The sequence below is a fragment of the Cyprinodon variegatus genome, unplaced genomic scaffold (genome assembly GCF_000732505.1).
Source record: "Cyprinodon variegatus isolate N-32 unplaced genomic scaffold, C_variegatus-1.0 Scaffold68, whole genome shotgun sequence".
NCBI classification, from domain to species: Eukaryota; Metazoa; Chordata; class Actinopteri; order Cyprinodontiformes; family Cyprinodontidae; genus Cyprinodon; species Cyprinodon variegatus.
In genome coordinates, this window is record NW_015150521.1 from 375,388 (window position 1) to 393,765 (window position 18,378).

Sequence of the window (18,378 nt, forward strand, 5' to 3'; positions counted from 1 at the left end):
CCAGAGTGACAGTCAGTGGGAATGGGGCTTGAACTCAAAACCTCTGGAAGTGCAATGTCCTAACCACTAGGCCACCCCTTCCCCAAGTAAAGCCCAGGGAAAGTGAATCTATGGTGAATGAGTATGGAAACGGTACAAAGGCAGAAAGTAAAATGTTAAGTCCCAGGCAAGCCTACAGCAAACTCCAGTACTTTTGGTCACTCAGGCCTATTCATTTTTTGGCTCATCAGTCCAATACATCAGCCAGCAGGCTGTGGGGGGTGGTGTTGTTGGCATGTCTGTCCTTTTAAATTTAAATGCAGTTATTGATAATAATATCAGTTGGATGTCCAGTATTGTCACTTCTGCAAACATTTGAGTGGCATTCTAATTTCTCTTACAAAAAAAAAAAATATATGTTTCACTTTCAGTAGGTCCCGATTACTAGATTGTGGATTGTTGATTTACATTTACCACATAACAGGAAAAGATTTCATTAGGCAGCATGGTCAAATGAGTTTGTGTGCATTGGGGGTTTAAAAAGGAAATGAGAGCTGTAGCTATAATTATGTGAATTAATAAAGTAAAACTATTGGGATGATACTAGGTCAATATCATTCATTTGCAACTTGATTAATCCACAATATCATAGCATCTCCTTGAAGGCCATTACCATTTTTTGCAAATTCATTAAACATACATTAATTGTATACGGCTAATTTATTGGTCTGCATTATCAACATGATTATCTCTTGATGATTATGGTTTAATTGGTTGTTAGATGATAACAATGAGCATTGATGCTGACAGAAAAAACATATTCATCTATTTGGCTGAATCTGCATCTCAGTACATGTTGCATTAATTTAGTTCACACTCAAAAAACCAATGCTTAAAAGGTGACACACATAAGCTAACACTAAGTAACTATTCAACTTTCACAGCATTTTCATAACTTAAATTTGTGATCATATGTCAATGTACAAATAGTTGAATGATACACTTTTGTCATGGCCTGACAGGGCGTTCAACACTAACACAAATGGACGTACTGCTTTACGGCACATGTCACTTCTCCCTTTTGCTATAAAGACGGAAGTCGATGCGACAAAGTTTTGCTTAGAGAATGTAAATATGTTGAAATGTGCAAGGTTGATATCAGGCAGTTTGTCATCTTCCTACTGGGATTTACACAGGGTTACTGTGAGCCAATAAAAAATAACATTATATCTATATGTTTAAAAATCTTAACTTATTACCCCATCAATTGCTGACGAGTTGGGGGGAGTGGTGGTGTTGCCGGTATATGGTACGAAAAAAAGTTAAAAATGACCTATTATCTTCATCGTCATATGACATTGTTTCGCCACTAATTCATTACCTCATCACTATTCATCTTTCACACAGCCGCTGGAAACAGAAGTAAAGTTCAGTCCAACGGCAGGCGGATGGGAGACCAGGGATTTACCACGCTATGTCTTTACCAAGCTGGTCTTTATGATGGGAAATGTTGTCTTCCTTCAGGCAAAACAATACAGCTTTTGTCCACTGGGATGAACAAAAATCTACCAAAACTGAAAGTTGTTTAGTACTACTTTGAACAGAAAAACAGATGTAAAGATTTTTTTTATTGCTTTATTAAAGAACTGACTTATTGGTAAGTCAGTCTGTATTCTTGTAAAATTACTGTGAAAATATGAATTTTCAAACGTATGGGAATTGTTTTAGAGTAACAATTTTGGCTTTACTTCTTTGGAAGTAAAAGTGACTGAAATATCTGCAAGACTATAGTAAATTATTCTGTTAACTACAACATAAAAAAAACAACCAGAGAACTCCATCGGGCAACAGAGATGGGAAAATCACCCATCACAGAAGAGAGGAAAGAACCAAGTCAAGATTTATGAGAGGGTCAGTTTCTCTTCTGAGGTGGCTAAAGGGGAAGTTCCTGACTCTGGTAGAAGCATTAGATAAAAATCATTACTTCTAGTACAGACTCTGATCTCTAGAAATGACAGGAACTCCTGATCCAAGGCCACCGAAACCATATGTGATAGAATGTCACAAATAAAATTATTTCAGCCTCTTGGCTTTCTGTCTTTGTAATGATTATTATGGTTACTTCACTTCTTGTGTCAACATCAGTTTCAGCTATGAAATGCATAGGAAATCATTTCTACTTCAAAAACCAGGGCAGCACTTGAATGAATCTGACATGGAAATATAGAGCCTGGTTAGGAAGGGAAAAAATAAGTGTTTGAGGTTTGAGGTATAGTCTGTTCAATTACACTGGGTTTAATCTTTGTTAATTTCTTTCAGATTCTTTCAGATACTGAAAAATTAACACATCATCTATCTATCTATCTATCTATCTATCTATCTATCTATCTATCTATCTATCTATCTATCTATCTATCTGTCTGTCTGTCNCTGTCTGTCTGTCTGTCTGTCTGTCTGTCTGTCTGTCTGTCTGTCTGTCTGTCTGTCTGTCTGTCTGTCTGTCTGTCTGTCTGTCTGTCAACCGATAGATAATTGCCTTTGCCAGTGGGATATTTAAAGGGTTTTAGGTTCAAACCTTTAATAAAAAAGAGAGTTCTGTCATTTCTCTACTGTTGTTGACTTGGAATTTCTAATTAAACATGCCAGTGACATTAAAAAAAGAAACGAATATAGCGCTGAAACATTGATGAACTTGACGCCATTACTTACCTGCTAATTGATCTTTTACATGAATTCAATAACTAATTAGTTGCCACAAGTATGGACACTTTATTCTAAATTGTATTCACAAAACCAAGTACCACAAGTTCAGCTTATTTTGATCTTTTTTTTTCTTTCAAATATCACCCATTAGCTGTGGCCTTTATGAGAGTGGAAAAGGCTAAACAACTCTTTAGATATTAAAGCCGTTTAACATGTGAACCGGTGCAAGATTTAAACAATAAAAACATTTTTCTTTACAACTATTCATATTGAGTGCCTTTAGTGAATTCTATTGTGATTAGATGTAAGTTAAAATTTGGAAATAAGTCCTTTTTAATCACTCCTTCAAAGGTGACACCTGAAAGACTGTTGAACCATGTAACATGGCGTGGCACCCTTTGGGAGCCATACAATAAAGAACAAATTATGATGTTTTCAGTGTGTCAGAATACTCAATGGATTTTCCTCCAGTGCCTTTTTTAAAAACAAGCCAGAGGTATAAATGAAAAAGGCGCAGTGCATATGCGTTTTTGTTAATGAGAGGTTGAACCCAAATTTCCCTTTGGAGAGAAATTCCCTCAAGCCTGTAATCCTAAAAAATGCAAATGACAGCAAAAGTGCATAATCATAGAAAGAAAATTGAGCCCTCGTATGTCCTAATAACACGATGGGGGGCCGTTTGTGGATTTCTTTGAGCATATTTAAATTAAGGGGGAACTATCGGGATTGGAAGGTAGTGAATACAGTTCATGTTTTAAACCACAGAGACAGACAATGCCACTGAACAAATTATGATATTTCTACATACTAATGTATCTATGTGTCATACTTGCAACTCAGTTATTTGTAAAGTGCATACTAAGTTGCTTTCCTCCATGAAAAATAAGCTTGGAGGAGAATGAGTGTTAGCAGAGAGACAGGAAGGAAAAGAGAAATGGGAATGATGTAAATGCAGAGACAGTCAGGAAAAAAAAAAAAAACACCAAGGGAGGGCTGCACAGAAAAGCCTCAAAGTGGAAGTTGTAACTCTGCAATGGCGCGACTCTGAGGTGAGTGTTCAGGCTTGGTGCTGTAAAGGGCAGCACAGAGCTTACTTTGATTGAATCAATTGCTCTGTGTAAGTAGCTGCTGGTGTTGGCCTCCCTAGGGTGACACAGGGGTCTGCAGAGAGTGAACCAATCCAGACGTCCATGGCAAGAGAACAAGAAGAATTAGGAGAGCAATGCATCATAGCTGTAGCAACCAGTGATGTGAAGCAGACTGTATTTATTGATGCTTTGACTGTATTGATTGTCTCAATTGATGTAAAGTCCAGAGACAAAGCACAGACACACAACGAGTTATTCAAAACAGAAAAATAAGATGATTGATCGTGGTGCTTCATTGCTTGAGCAAATGGCTAATTTCACAGCAAAACCCTGTTGATCACATCTTTGCTGATAAACTTCGTGTTACACCACATTTAACCGGACAGAAGCGGTCCCGTTCAAGTTAAGCACATACAGTAATGGCTTGGCAATTTACCTGGGCCTGTATGTGGCTTTACCTTGACAGCAAATTCTGTCTGACATTGACTTTATTCCAGCAGCAGCAGTTTATTTAACACACCATTAATCTCTAATGACAGAGGACCGTGCTGCAGCAGATGTTTAGTAACAAACTCCTGCTTGGACCTGCGGTGTTGTTCTTCCCCTTTGTTGACATGTATTACTGTGACAAAAGGGTCATGAGGAAAATAGAAACATAGCAATTAGATGGTAATTTGGCTATGTTCTTTAGGGCTAAAATTCATGTACATAAGGAGAATTGTTATCACACAAGAAACATAAGGACATATTCATGAAATCAAAACTGGAAAACTGTAATATGCGTAATGTATGGCTCTCTGTATACAAATAATGAGTAATAATTTTACTGCGCATTTGTTCGAATTTTGTGTGATGTAAAGCACTTTGAGCTGCCTTGCTGCTAAAATATGCTATACAAATAAATGTTTACTTACTTAGTATACTAATGGTTAGCTTTGCGGTAAAAAAAAAATGCAACAGTTGAATGATAGCCAATGTTCTGTATGTTAGCTATTCAGTTTTTTATTTTTGTGCAATCAGAAATTGCTGAGCAACCGGAGCAGTAACAGATGAACACTTTGGTAACTTAAAAGGATTGTCTCAAATAAGAATATGGACAACATAAAGGATAAACTCATGTTAGAGTATAATAATAATTTATATGTTTGCCTTTCACTCTTCCAAAGGAGCAAGACCACATTGAAAGAAATAATACAGAGCACTCCATGGCCTTGGTAGTTGAAATAGAATATCTTTTTTGTGCTGGATGCTGGTGAGTGGGTGTGAGGGCAACCAACAACAGGAAAGTAAAGGGAGAAGAAATGGGCAGAATTTACCCTTAGGGCTTATGAGGTAAGGACACTTAACTCATCACATGCATTGCCATTGTCAATGTGATTTTTATGAATTCTATGCTTTGAAATCCATACGAATAAATCATCTCATATTCACAAATATAAATATACTTTATATTTAGTATACACAATAACCATTTGCCATCTTCAAGAAAAAGCATGTCAGTAAACCCTTTTAAATGGATAAACACACAACAAGGAGAGCCATGATTGATTGGGGCGCTCAGTTACTCTCTTAAGATGAAGCTGGAAAAAAGATTGTTTGAGTGAAAAGGCTGGTAGTGTGGCTCAGCACTGCCATGCTAGTCCTGAGAGCTACGGGAAACACTGTCCTCCTCCAGCTCCCATTCAAAGTTCTGGCCAGTCATTTGGTAGAACATCATGTTAAAGGGTTTGTAGAACTTGTGTAGCCGCCGAATCACATCTGGCTCAATTTTCGGGTGAGTTCTTCCTTTGGACTTGCCAAGGCACCTTGGGGTGCTGCTGTCCTCTGGCTTTTTTAGACAAGGAAATCCCTTAGTTTTGTTGAAGTAGAAGTGTTTATCTGTGACAATCCGTTTCAGTCCCAGAAAGTCCTGCACTTTGGCCATTTCTCCAGCAGGGTCCACAATCAGCCTCTCCCCACTTACGAAGTGCATTTGGGAAAGAGGGAAGTACTGCATCCAGCTTTCCAGGTGAAGTGCATATATTCCTATACGCAAAGCGCTCCAGGAAGCATCTATTAGCCCAAGCGTCCGGTTCTTAAAAGCTAGAACCTCAAAGGTGGGAATCTCAGGTTTTTTAGATAAGGTCTGTGTATAGTCTGAAATGGCTCTAGTGACAGGATTACGCACAACAATAATAAGCTTGATGTCCTTGGCCATGGAGTGGATGCGCTTGGGGGCATGGTTAGTCACAAAGTAGCTAGGTGTCTTCTCCATGGTGATCTGCCCCTCCAGCGTAGAAGGCATCAGGTCTCTGGGAACAGAAAGAGAAGAAAAAAAAGCTGCTTAGGATAGCATTATCCCTAGTACCTCTTGCTTTGTAAATGAAACACCCAAGGACATTGTGAAAGCAAATTTGGTACATTTATTAGCAGAGTATTATTTGAAATTACAAGAGAAAATAACTGGTATTATCACTGGACATTATGTTGTAAGGAGAAACACACAGCTAATTACATCCATGGAGTAATATGCCAGAGATAAAAGAAGGAAGATGAAACGGCAGGCAAGCAAGTATGCTCATTGCTTAATTGACTCCATCTGTGTTACTCCAGGAGCTGTTTTGGAACTTTAATAATGAGTTCACTGCATATCATTAATACTGGGGTGCCTGGGGTATTGTTTTGTCATACATTTATTATGCATGCCTGGCTCAAACTCTGTGCAGGCAGTTTTATTTCTTATGCACATGCTCTCCCTTTGCAATAGGTGAAAGCAGTTCTATATTTCCCCCCTGTACTACATCTAAGGTTACATGGAAGGCAGCTTTAATTAATTATCAAATTAAAGGAAATGATTGGTAGTTTGCTGGCAGCGGTCTCAGCTTTAGATATTTATCTTGGGGGTAACGGGAAGCTATTTGCAATTGCCATAAATGTTCTGTTCAGCTTAGTCAGTCTGTAAAAGAATATGTACAACAGGACAGAGCAGGGGCAGGTCTTCTTTCCATGGTTTACATTTTTATATCAATAATAAAGCATAGCAATTGCCTTGGGCAAATCCTTATCAAATGTTTACACTCATGTTCATTTCAATCCGTTTGATTTTCTTTGTTTGTAGGCTATGTGATTTAGTGCTAAATTGGTACACTAAATCCTCTGTGAGACATGCAGATTATTTAACAACTAACACATAAGAGAACAGCCCCTGCTTCCTCATGCGATGTTATGTCAAATGAAGATGTAGCAAAGACTTGGCTTTTTTTTTACAACCAGTAAGGCATCCTGAAAGTCTCCAAGAACTTCTCCATCACTCCAGTATTAAAGCTTTTTCCCCTTTTGCAGCAGTATGTTTTTTTCCATTATACTTCCCTGCACTACAAACCCACTGTTGTTGCGATATAGTCACATCAATCATTTGCATCTTGGACATATTCTAAATTAACTGTTCTCCAAGAAAGAATCCAATTTAGTCTGCTAAACATAAGAGCTGTTATGCACATATCGACCCCCCTCACACACATTCATCCATGGACACTGGGCTGAAAGTCTCACAAGTGGCCTGGTAATTGCATCTCAGTAGCAGTATTGCCTTCCTGATGGGTAATTTCCCTCTGGATTATGTTTGTCTCTTGACAGTATAGAACTGTGGTTACTTCTGGGCCTGTAATGGGATATCAAACATATCTACAGATAGGTTGGTGACTAGAAAGAGTATTCGTTTTCATTATATTTCCTCACTCGCCGTCTTCCGCCCCCTACAGTAATGAATGGCTAAAGATTTTTGTAACCTTTCAAGGACTTTAGAGTTGTCCTCAATTGAACTTCAAAGTTCAGTAGGGGGTCTGAGGGTGGAACACCAACATGGAGTGGAAAAATAAAGAAAACCAATATTCCACCTTAAATAACCTTGATGCAACCAACATGAGGTGTGGTATTTCACAAGTAATCTTCAGAGCATATCCAATTGACAGGACAGATGTGTGTTCCAAGGTTATTTTTTATAAACATGTACATCACACAGCCATTTCCCTAATCATACTCAGTGCTTATCATCAAACATTTAATTATACAACAATGGAAATGGCACAAGCAAAGCACTTTGTCATTGTGCTTTTGATTAGGAGTCAGTCATGGATCATGTACGTCTAAAGTTTCAGCAGGACGGTCAGGAAGGATAGAAATCAAAACGCTGATGAACAAACTAATTTCTCCATGCATGGCAAATGTCTCTTCTGGCCTTGCAGTCTTGTGGAACTGAAGTAAACAAGAGCAAACAGTTAACTCTCACTTTTTTCCTCGCTCTGCATCAGCTGCCATGCTCAGCACAGGTCATTCAGGTGGGTAGTTAGATAAAATCCATAGCGCTAAACAGGCCTTCGTGGCCATCTGCTGTTTACAGCTTCACATCGAGAAAATAACACACAACATTTATTTTCTTGCATTTTTAACACATGTCTATATATTTATTTACATAGCAAAAAGAAGTGTAAAGACACACTTATAAAGTGCCGTGCTCTTTTAATGAGTAATACCTTGTGCTATATACCTTCGAAGCCAAACCGATTCATCAAGCATTGCCGACAAAAAGTTAACATTTAACAAAATAATCACTTACTGTAAGAAATATATTAATATTAAATGCCTCTGTTTAACTCTGTTTTCCTGTGTTGCATTAGGATCGTGTACAATAATTTGGCTGGACAATCAATTTCACACCTACTCTATGAGAAGTTCAAATCTGGGGGATGCCCAGTCATTTCCAAAGGCAAATTCATCATTCAGAATATGCATTAACTGCAATTATATGACATTTTTTTCTTTGTCATGAGAGACACTTTTTCTTGTGTGCAGATAATCAAGGTTCCTAGTTGTCCTACCACCCACAGCAAACAGGCTTGTGTAGGATGTCCAAGTCCTTATTTACAAAATGGTGTCGTTACCCTTACACATTAAGCAGAAAAATAGCTTTCTCTAAAAAAATATGACAACAGTGAAAGTTTAATAGTAGCCATACACTTTATGACATAGTAATCAAAAACCTAATTTAGGGTTTTATTACTCATTGATTTAAATTACTTATTTAAAGAATTTGGAGTCATACTTTTCAGTCTGGCTATGTATATTGACAAACCGAAAATACGGTTTCATGCGGTTTCATAGGAGAAAGATGGATACTGAAGAGGATCATTTATTTTAAAGTCTTTAGAGTGTGCGTTTCAGTTTGGATAGTTCATCTAAATTGGGATCAAGAATGAAAAAAATGCAGTATTCAACTTCGTAACGATATTACTTTGCTTTTATGTCTTGTCTTTTTGTTTTTTTACATATCGAAAGACCAACTGACAGCCTACAAATTAGATTTCCTGTGTTTTTTTGAGAGTCAGAACATTAATAACAAATCAGTCCTGCAAAGGAACAAGTCACCAATTTAACTTTTAGTTTTATGAGTTCCAGGATTTGGAGTTAAGATAATCTATACTTGATAGTCTACAACCCAGGCACTTGTTTAAAACATTGCACTTATGTTTGTTTTATTTATCCCTGACAAAAACATGTTATGAGCCCCTAACTCAGCTGCATTATCTCCTGATGAGCAATTACATAACATAAAGTGTCTGCTCTTCAAAATGTTTGCGTGTATCAAAGCTTTACTAAAGAACTTGCAGTTTTGGTCAATTTTGCCTTCCTGACTGAACAAAAACTGCATTGTTTCGCTTGAAGGAGGACAACATTTCCCATGAGGACCAGCGTGGTAAAGACCATAGTGTAGTAAAATCTTGAATCCCAGTAATCTGCGGTTGGATTAAACTACATTTTTGTTTCCTGTGGCTGTGTGAAAGATGAATAGTGTTGCGGTAATGAATCTAACTTTGGTGAAACAATGTCATATGATGATGTTGAAAATAAAAATGTAGAACTTTGTTTTGTACCATATTCCTGGACTGCCCCCCTTCATGAATATGCAGATGAAGAAATATATAGTATATAATTAGATTGATTAGGTGATTAAAGTTTAGAAGATTAAAATACTTAGCACCCTAAAGCTATTTCAGGAACCTAAAAGTTATTGCCGTTGAAGTTGTCTTTTTTTAAACACATTTCCACACACATTTTTTGTAGATTGCATGAAAAATGGCCACCTATTGCCTCTTAGTCTTTCATTTTTATCGATTAAATTCTACATGTAGACAATCAGTGTGCAAGACTTTATCCAGCTCATGTCTAAAACATTATAACACAATACAAGTATTATAGAGGAGAATATTCATAAAGTCCCATAGTCTTTGGTGTGCTTCCTCCCAAATAACTCCTAACATGGCTAAAATGATCATGTTTCATGCAAACTTATTATTTAAAAAAAAGAAAAAACTAACGGTTTGGATGCTGACTCAGTAGCACGAAGGATATAATATGCAATAATGGAACTATTGCTGGTTGGAATAAAATGAAAAGTTTATGCCAGCCAATTTATAAAAACAAAAAGTTTCATTCATTTTGATATTCAAAATACTCCGCTCTCACAGCAACACTCTTAGTAAATCTTATTTTTTGGTATTCGATTGTATGAAAATCATCAAATGTAATTAATGTGAATATTTGTATGGTATTATGCAATGCATGACTATAATTATCAATCAAGCATTCATTTATAAACAAAAGTCAATGTGTAAATTTGAAGGGATAGGTATGATGGTGTGCTTGCAAACAATTACACAATTAATTTTCATAAAGTTTGTGATAAGAGCTGCACAAGTAAATAAAGCAAAGGCTTGGTTTTACAGCAAAGTGGATAAAAAACCCAAAGCCTAGTCAAATGAGTCATGTGTTGCTTAGCCCTACAGTAGATGATAGAAACATGTTCAGAAAAAAAGGCCCACTGGCCAGAGCAATGGGTCTGTTGTGGAGTAGGAGGTATTGTAGTGCAAAGGTGCAACTTTGGGCAGGAAAACAAAAACAGATCCATTTCGAGCAGTCAGAGCAGGCTTAAGTAACAGCAGAGAAGGTTTGTTTTTGTTTTCTTCAACCTAAATCTGACCTCCTCACAGCATTATAAGAGTATTTCTTTGATGGTCATGCCTTCAAGCTACTCAGTAAATATGCTTATGTAATATCTTGAAAGCAGAAGAAAAATTGCTAAACTTTAACTGGTCATTCAGTTAAAAATTCTTGTGGCTCGAGGTATGGGACTTGAAAGAGATGCATGTTTTGTTAGGTCATGTATTTGCAAAAAATAAAAGGCCTTCTACATGCCCTAATTAACATCATACTCTTTTGTCCTTACTATCCATTGGAATCTTTACAAAATTATTTATTTTATATCATTATTTGATGATATTCCCTTTATCTTCTATAAAGCATATTTTGCTTTAGCTGTCAAGTTTTTTAATCCTATGGTCTTTCAAAATAAAAAATGTATAAAAATAGATTTGAACACAGTTTCTTTTTTCTTTACTTGAAGACATGAAAAGAGGCAATATGATAGAGTATATTAAATATTTTATCAGTCTGCTACAGCTTTTGAGCGGCGGCAAGAACAAGCCAGCAAAATCAGGCCAAGACCACTTATCATCCTTCAGTTAAAGCCACTTTGTTTGGCACTGTATCATCACACACACACGCACACACACTATATATATATATATATATATATATATATATATATATATATATATATATATATATATATATATATATATAAATATATAAAACAATTATATGCACTGTTATGATTTTATTGACTATATGTTGTTAGAGCTGTATTACGTTTCATGCACAAATAAACCCTCATGGGGGACTTTATCTTTTATTTTGTAAAATCTTCAGTAACTTGTAAGAAAACAGGAAAATGGCAAATTACATGTCAGCAACTCAAGGACTTTGGGCATGTAGAGATAAATAAAATTTATTATTGAAGCTCTAACCAAGAAAAATGGCAATACTGATCGGAACATTTTCAAAACTGATGATCTACTTGAAAGGGGCAGACTCTTTTGAGACTAGAGAAAGGCTAACCTGGCATAAGCCAGGTAAACCATGTTAAATGGGCCGTGAAAAAATGCTGATGTTGCTAATATGACTCAAGTCGTGAAAACTCTCACATTACTTTTTTCTCCTAAAAAATCATTTTCAGAAGGATTGTATAAGGATTGTACCAGGTTATGAATCCTTTAAAGGTGTAGCATTATTATACCAGTTATTCATAGTTTTTTTAGTTGCATTTCCTTGACATGCCTGTTTGCAATGAAATGTGTGCATTTGTCTAAACCTTTATGTAGTTTCTCTCCTTTCATGAGCTGAAAAGTTCTCTGAAAACTGCAGCAACTTATTTTCACATTTACGCAGATTGCTGTTCTCAGTGCTGTCTGGCAAAGCCTTGTGTTAATAGCAGCAAGAATCCTTTTAGCACTGTTATTGCTCTGAAGTTGACGTCATTAGCGCTTTGAACGATGCAGAAGACATGCAGCCACTGTCTGCGCTGAGATATCACTGTACAAATTACAGTTCCGATTGAAACCACATTTAAATCTGTTCATTTTCTTCCTTTTAAATTAAGTTCAGAGACACTTTATGTAAGTCTTTCATTTCTAAGTAAATTTTGTGTAATTCACTGAGATTTGCGGTTGTAATGTGAAAAAAGTATACATTTTAAGAAGTATGATTATGTTTGTAAAAATATTAATTTGGTCTTTACTTTCTTTTTTACAATAGCTGTTAACTTATACGGACATATGCCTTTCAAACCTCTTTGTTAATGACGTGAGTTAAGTATTATATGTTGTACTGCGACATCAACAATAAAAGAGTTTAACTTATTAAAACATCAAAAACCTTTCTGTCTTTAAATAGGTTTGCTATCTGCTTCTGCAGAACTGTGAACTTGAATAGTTGAGGACAGCAGGGACAGCTGGTCTTGATCAAAACTTTATTCCCTACTCTGTTCCTGAGTTCCCCCAAAGACCTTCCTCCTTCCAACAGTGGATAAGCCAGATACTTCTCTGATCGCATTACTAGACTGCAGTGCTGTGATCTGAAGCTATGCTCAGATGGCCATTGGAAGTAGAAGACTGAACTAAATTAAGGCAATGAAGGAAATAGAGAGAAGTTTTGAAAAAGCAATTCATATTTATCTTTCAGTTTCTTGCATTAAAAGATTTTTTTAAGCTACAAGGCAATCCAGACAGGGAACAGAAGCAGTCTTCTTTACATTATAGACCCTAGGATGATTTTTCTAATCCTTTTATGACTGCCTATACAGAGCTTTTCTCTATCTTAATTTAAAAAATAAGTATAAAACACATATCTGTATAAGATAGTTCATCCATGCAGTGGAAAAACTCAAGAATGTGTCTCTTCTTTCAGAGCATAATCTTCTTTTTTGTTCTTTACTAGCTGGCCACACATTTTATCCTATAATAGGCTAATAGAAGTACTTGCGGATGAAAACCCCTGAACTTGATCTGTATTGACCTTGGGACTCAACCAGTGATATTTACAGCTAAAAGGAAGCTGTCATGACATTCTAGTCCCTTTGAGGGAGGATTAGCAAACAACAGTACTTTCTAATTTGATGGTCAGACCAAAAACAGAGGCATTCTACAAACACAGTTTAAAGCAGCACAGGGCATGTTGCGGTTAACAAACAAATCAATATGAAATACATTTTTCAGTCTTTTTTTGGAGGTTCTAAGAGCTTTTTTTTTAATATAAAAGACAGACTTTTTTGCATCTTTAAATGATATTCACTTAAAGCCTCAAAATCTTATTTAAATGCATATTAGTTATTTTGGGTTTTATTTTTTTTTTTTTAGCACAAAAAGCAACTTTAATTGAAAGTTACACCTGAGTACATCAGAGTCAAAGGCTGAAATTTACATCCTGGAAATATTGCAGATCCTGTTCAGTTGAGCAGAACCAATTAATATGACAGTTTGAACATGATGTATTTGCTAGCTTGAGAAAACTGGCTGGATCCAATCATTTAAGTCAACCGCTGACAAAACTCTGCACCTGTTTGCAGCATATGGGGTAGCAGTTTCAATGAATAGCCATTAATTTGCAGTATTTTGCCTAGATTAGTTAGCAGCCCTAACCAAGTAACTGCTGTAACACGTGGATATGGAACTCTGCTGTCATATATGAGAAAACTGCATAAATGCAGTATTTCATATAAAGCTGAAGCTGACAGGTAATTGCTATGAAGACGAATAGGAAGGCCAACAAAAGCACTCCACAAGTCTGAATTCTTAAAAAAAAAGTAGAAGAAATTTAAGTTGATTATTACATTGATGGAATTATACTTCTTTTTTTTTTTTTACCTCTTCTTGCTTTCTTTCCCAGGTGGTTAATTTCAAGCCCTTTTAATGACATGGTTTGTAAAGTATCTGACCCTGTCAACATGTAGCCCATATTTAAGGCATAGAATATTGAAAAACTCTTAGAATTTAAAGAATGATAGAGATATAACAATAGGCACTATTCTTCCTTTCCTTTTTCTGTTTCATTATAAAGCTGTAGGTCAGTCTGACACCAAAAAGAAGAACGCCACAGGAAAATTTGTGAACAATAAGTGAAAATGACTGGAAAGACAGATGGAAGGATTTTAGCTGTCTTTGCCATAACAAGAAGTGAGAGCTGTAGCTCACAATAATAGCAAGATCTCATTTACCCTGCCTTCTATGGTTTCTTAGAGCTTTTTCATTCAACGTTTAACCAATTGTGGGGTTTTAACAATTAAAAGTGATCATTCTAATACATTTTTTGGATTGGATTTTATGTGATGGATGTTTTTTATTCATTTCATTGGTTTTTAACAAGGAAGCTTCAGTACAGCAAATACAGCATCAACTGCAGTCTTCTTTTGTACTTGGCCCCCATTGGTGAATACTTTGTAAAACCAGTTTCAAGTATAACTGTAGTTTGTAAATGTTTTGGTATTGGAGAATATCAGCAATTTATTTAAAGTTTGATATCTAACCTGATGTTCTTAGTGAAATACCCAAAATCTAGTTACATGTGATGGATTGGATCACTGAAGAGCAATGTTTCAAATTCGCATCAGATTCCTAACTAGATTCAGTTCTGGTTTGTTTTTATAGAAATATTATACTTATTCGCTGGAAGATTACTTCAAAGCAGTTTCATGTGTTTTTCATACCCCCAACAGGTTTCTTTTTAGTTACAGTGCCCTGTATTTAGCTTCTTTCTTCTTTCCTTCAACTATGACCACCCTCCCTTTCCCTACAGAAGAAAAACATACCAACAGTATGATGTTGCCATCCCTGAGTTTCCCCTGCAGTGTTAGGTAAGTGTTAAGTAGTTTGGCTGTTAGAAATGTATTTTGCTGTAGCTGTACGATCCTGTGTGTTTAAACATAATGGCAAAGATGACCACTTCAAAACAGGGACAGATTCTGAAAAAATTTTGAAAAATAATGATTCATCACACATGATAAACTACCTTATGTAAGTATTTTGTTATACATTAAATAACCAAATATCAAATCATGATCAGTTTTATTGCTGAAAGTGCTACAAATCTCTCTCAAATTGTCTATGGAGGAAGGGTTGTGCATCGATTTTGGCTTTTTAAGTTAGGTTACAGATCATAGAAATCTGAAATATGATGTAAAAAAGCCAAGTGAGATGCTTTCTCAGGGATTTTTAGCTGTTAACTGGTCAGCAACTAAATGTGACAAACAGAAATGATTTTCTCTCTTGAGGAGGGGAGCCAGTCACTCCATCTGGCAGATTGCTGGTGTGTGGTGTTGGATTTTGATCATATTCATGAGACTCTCTGATAGTCCTTTGTAAACAGAATATTTCATTTTAAATATGGTGGAACCTGAGTGATAAGTTATAGTGTCATGCCGAGGCTGTTCTAAATTTTTGCTATTGTATGGTCACTTTGCACTATTGTGTGTAATGCTTTGAATATTATTTAGGATCATGGCTTTATGTTACATAAGGAAGATGTCTCATAAGAGTACTTGAGAAGATCTTTGATGTTTGTGTTTATATTTAAAAAGTCTGATAATTTTTGCATCTAGCAAAGAATAAATTAATAACACCAGGAAAATTAATATTGAGAGTATTTAAGATGAACTCACTTCCTGTTTTTTTTTTATTACAAATATGCAACATAGTATAAAACTTCATGTGTGCCAAGGAATATTCAGAGAGGTCGAAATTTTGGCTCAAGTCTAATCCAGTGTTTTTCTTCTTTTTTATGCAGCCTCTATCTACAGTATTCACTGTTAAATACTTATGTCTGTTTCTTAAAGTGGAAAAAGCTATGGTAATTTCTCCAATGATAAAGTACAGCACAATTGATGCTTGCAAGAAACCAGGTGTTAGTGTTTAGTTTGGGATAATCAGCGGCTTTATTAAATTCTGATCTCTCTTCGTAAACACTGTAGATCATTGTCGACTATTAGGTTTGTATTAGCAGACTTGATTGTTGACTCATTTCAGTAAGCCTTACACATTAGTGGCAGCATGAGTATTACAAGCTTTTACAATCTTTGCAAATAGAACCACAACTCGCACAACCTCTTTCTAAACACTTTTAAATACAAAGAAAATGTTTTTTACCTTTTGATATGCTGTACATTTCTAAACTCCTAAAGATTGTTAGTTTTATCCATCTAACCATTTTCCATCACACTTATCCCAGCTGGGATCGCAAGGGGTGCTGGTGCCTATCTCCAGCTGTCTAGGGGCGAGAGGCGGGGTACACCCTGGACAGGCCACCGGTCCATCGCAGGGCAACACAGAGACAAACAGGATAAACAACTATTCACACACATGCTCACACCTAAGGAGAATTTAGAGAACCCAATTCATCTAACAAGCATGTTTTTGGACTGTGGGAGGAAGCCAGAGTACCCGGAGAGTACTGATGCATGCACAGGGAGAACATGTAAAACTCTATGCAGAAAGACGGCAGGATGGGAATTAAACCTCTTACCTCCTTGCTGCAAGGCAGCAGTGCTACCCACTGCCCCACTGTGCAGCATTTGTTAGTTTCAAGCTACTCTTTATCCTTTCCTTATATTAGATTCAAAAGTTCACAAAGTCCAGGGGGTAGGTATAGTTAGCTGAACCCAAACTGTGTCCACAGTGGGATATATTCATCACTTATTGTTTCACAATCTGCAAGAAGGGGGTCCAGATTATTCAGATAAAATAATAATACTGGATAATCCCAGTATTCTGATCCAAAAGAATTAGACAGGGCATTTAAAAGCACAATATTTATCTCTCTGCCGCCTGCTTTCACAAAGCTCTTGGCTGCCCCATAGCAGCCAGTTTGAAGGGATTGTTGTTTGTTTGTGCTGCCCATGTGTTCAATAAGCAGCCAAACTGTTCTCTCCTGGCACATGAACCCACAAGGTAAAGGTTTACTATGTGAAAGAAAAATGTAAATGAAAAAGAAAACAGTGAATTCATTAAAAACACCTAATAAAAGCGTTTTTTTTGTTTGTTTTTTTCACAAAATGGTTATGAAAAGTATTTGGGGTCATAGTTTTACTAAAGAGAAAAAGCATCTTTAAAAACAACTAAAACACAAAAACTTTGCATAAACTTTGAGACTATCAGGTGCAAGAGTAAACCATTGATTTTTTTAAGTGATCTTATTTTCAACTTATTTCCATTATTGACAGCACAATTTATGAACCTTTAAAACCTGTAAACCACTGCTGACCTGTTGTCCTGTCTTATTGATTTTAGATACTCACATTCTGCTCAGAAGAGAACCACGCTCAATTATATCTAGAAATACACCTTAGAATGAAGATAATTTTATTAAAGCCCTCCAAATCAATGGACATGCATGTACACAAAGAGTGTTAAAAACAACTTTATGAAAAAAGGTGTGATAAATATCTTGTTTTTGAAGCCAAATCTATACTTCTAAAAAAAAGTGTTTAAAATCCATTTATGGTGATTTGATTTTAGATTATTAAAATACAAAAAAGGGTCAGTTTCAGGGTCAATTTTACTTTTTGTGAAATTCCATGTGACAATATGTTCTGTTAATTTAATGTTAATCTGAACTGAATTTATTTTGCTGGGATGTTTGGGCTCTAACATCTGGATGTGAGGAAATAGGCTGCTAAGAATGTTCTAATCACGCAGACAAGGCCTAAGCTGCTCCATTAGGAGCTAAGCTGACCTATCAGTAGGGCTTTTGCTAATCCAAATTGTGCTTTAGCCCACAGAGATTGCTCAGTTCAGACAGACTGTTGGGAGGGGTGAAAAAGATGAAACAGTTCACCTGCCATGTGAGCTGTTATCACGGATGAGATATTTATCTTCCAGCATTATGCAAGCACATGAGCAGGGGGTATTTTCCCCCACTTAGAAAAGCTCATTTTAATGAAGGATATTACACTTGCTCTGCGTGTAAACACCAGTTTTGACCAGTTCAAAGGGCACTAAGCCTCCTTGTCCACTGATGCAAATTTAACAGCCCTAGCTGTTGTTCTAACATCATTCTTAAACCAGATGACTGACAGCTTTATTTACAAACACAGAAAAAATACTATTTTAATGAATGAATAAAAGCGTGCTAATCCCTTTCAGTTGTTTTGGCAAATTGAAGAGAGACATTTCTAAAAAGGAAATAT

At 36.2% G+C, this 18,378-nt stretch overlaps 1 protein-coding gene across 1 annotated transcript in view; it reads right to left on the reverse strand.

The window, feature by feature from the left end:
* Window positions 1-3,945: 3,945 nt before the first annotated feature.
* The window catches only part of LOC107083045 (heparan sulfate glucosamine 3-O-sulfotransferase 4-like), a 93,192-nt gene continuing 78,759 nt past the window's right edge, over window positions 3,946-18,378 (reverse strand). Inside the window, exon 2 of the mRNA XM_015371986.1 lies at window positions 3,946-6,061. Coding sequence (XP_015227472.1) covers window positions 5,407-6,061 — 655 coding nt within the window. The 3' untranslated portion in view covers window positions 3,946-5,406. The remainder of the gene's footprint in view (window positions 6,062-18,378) is intronic.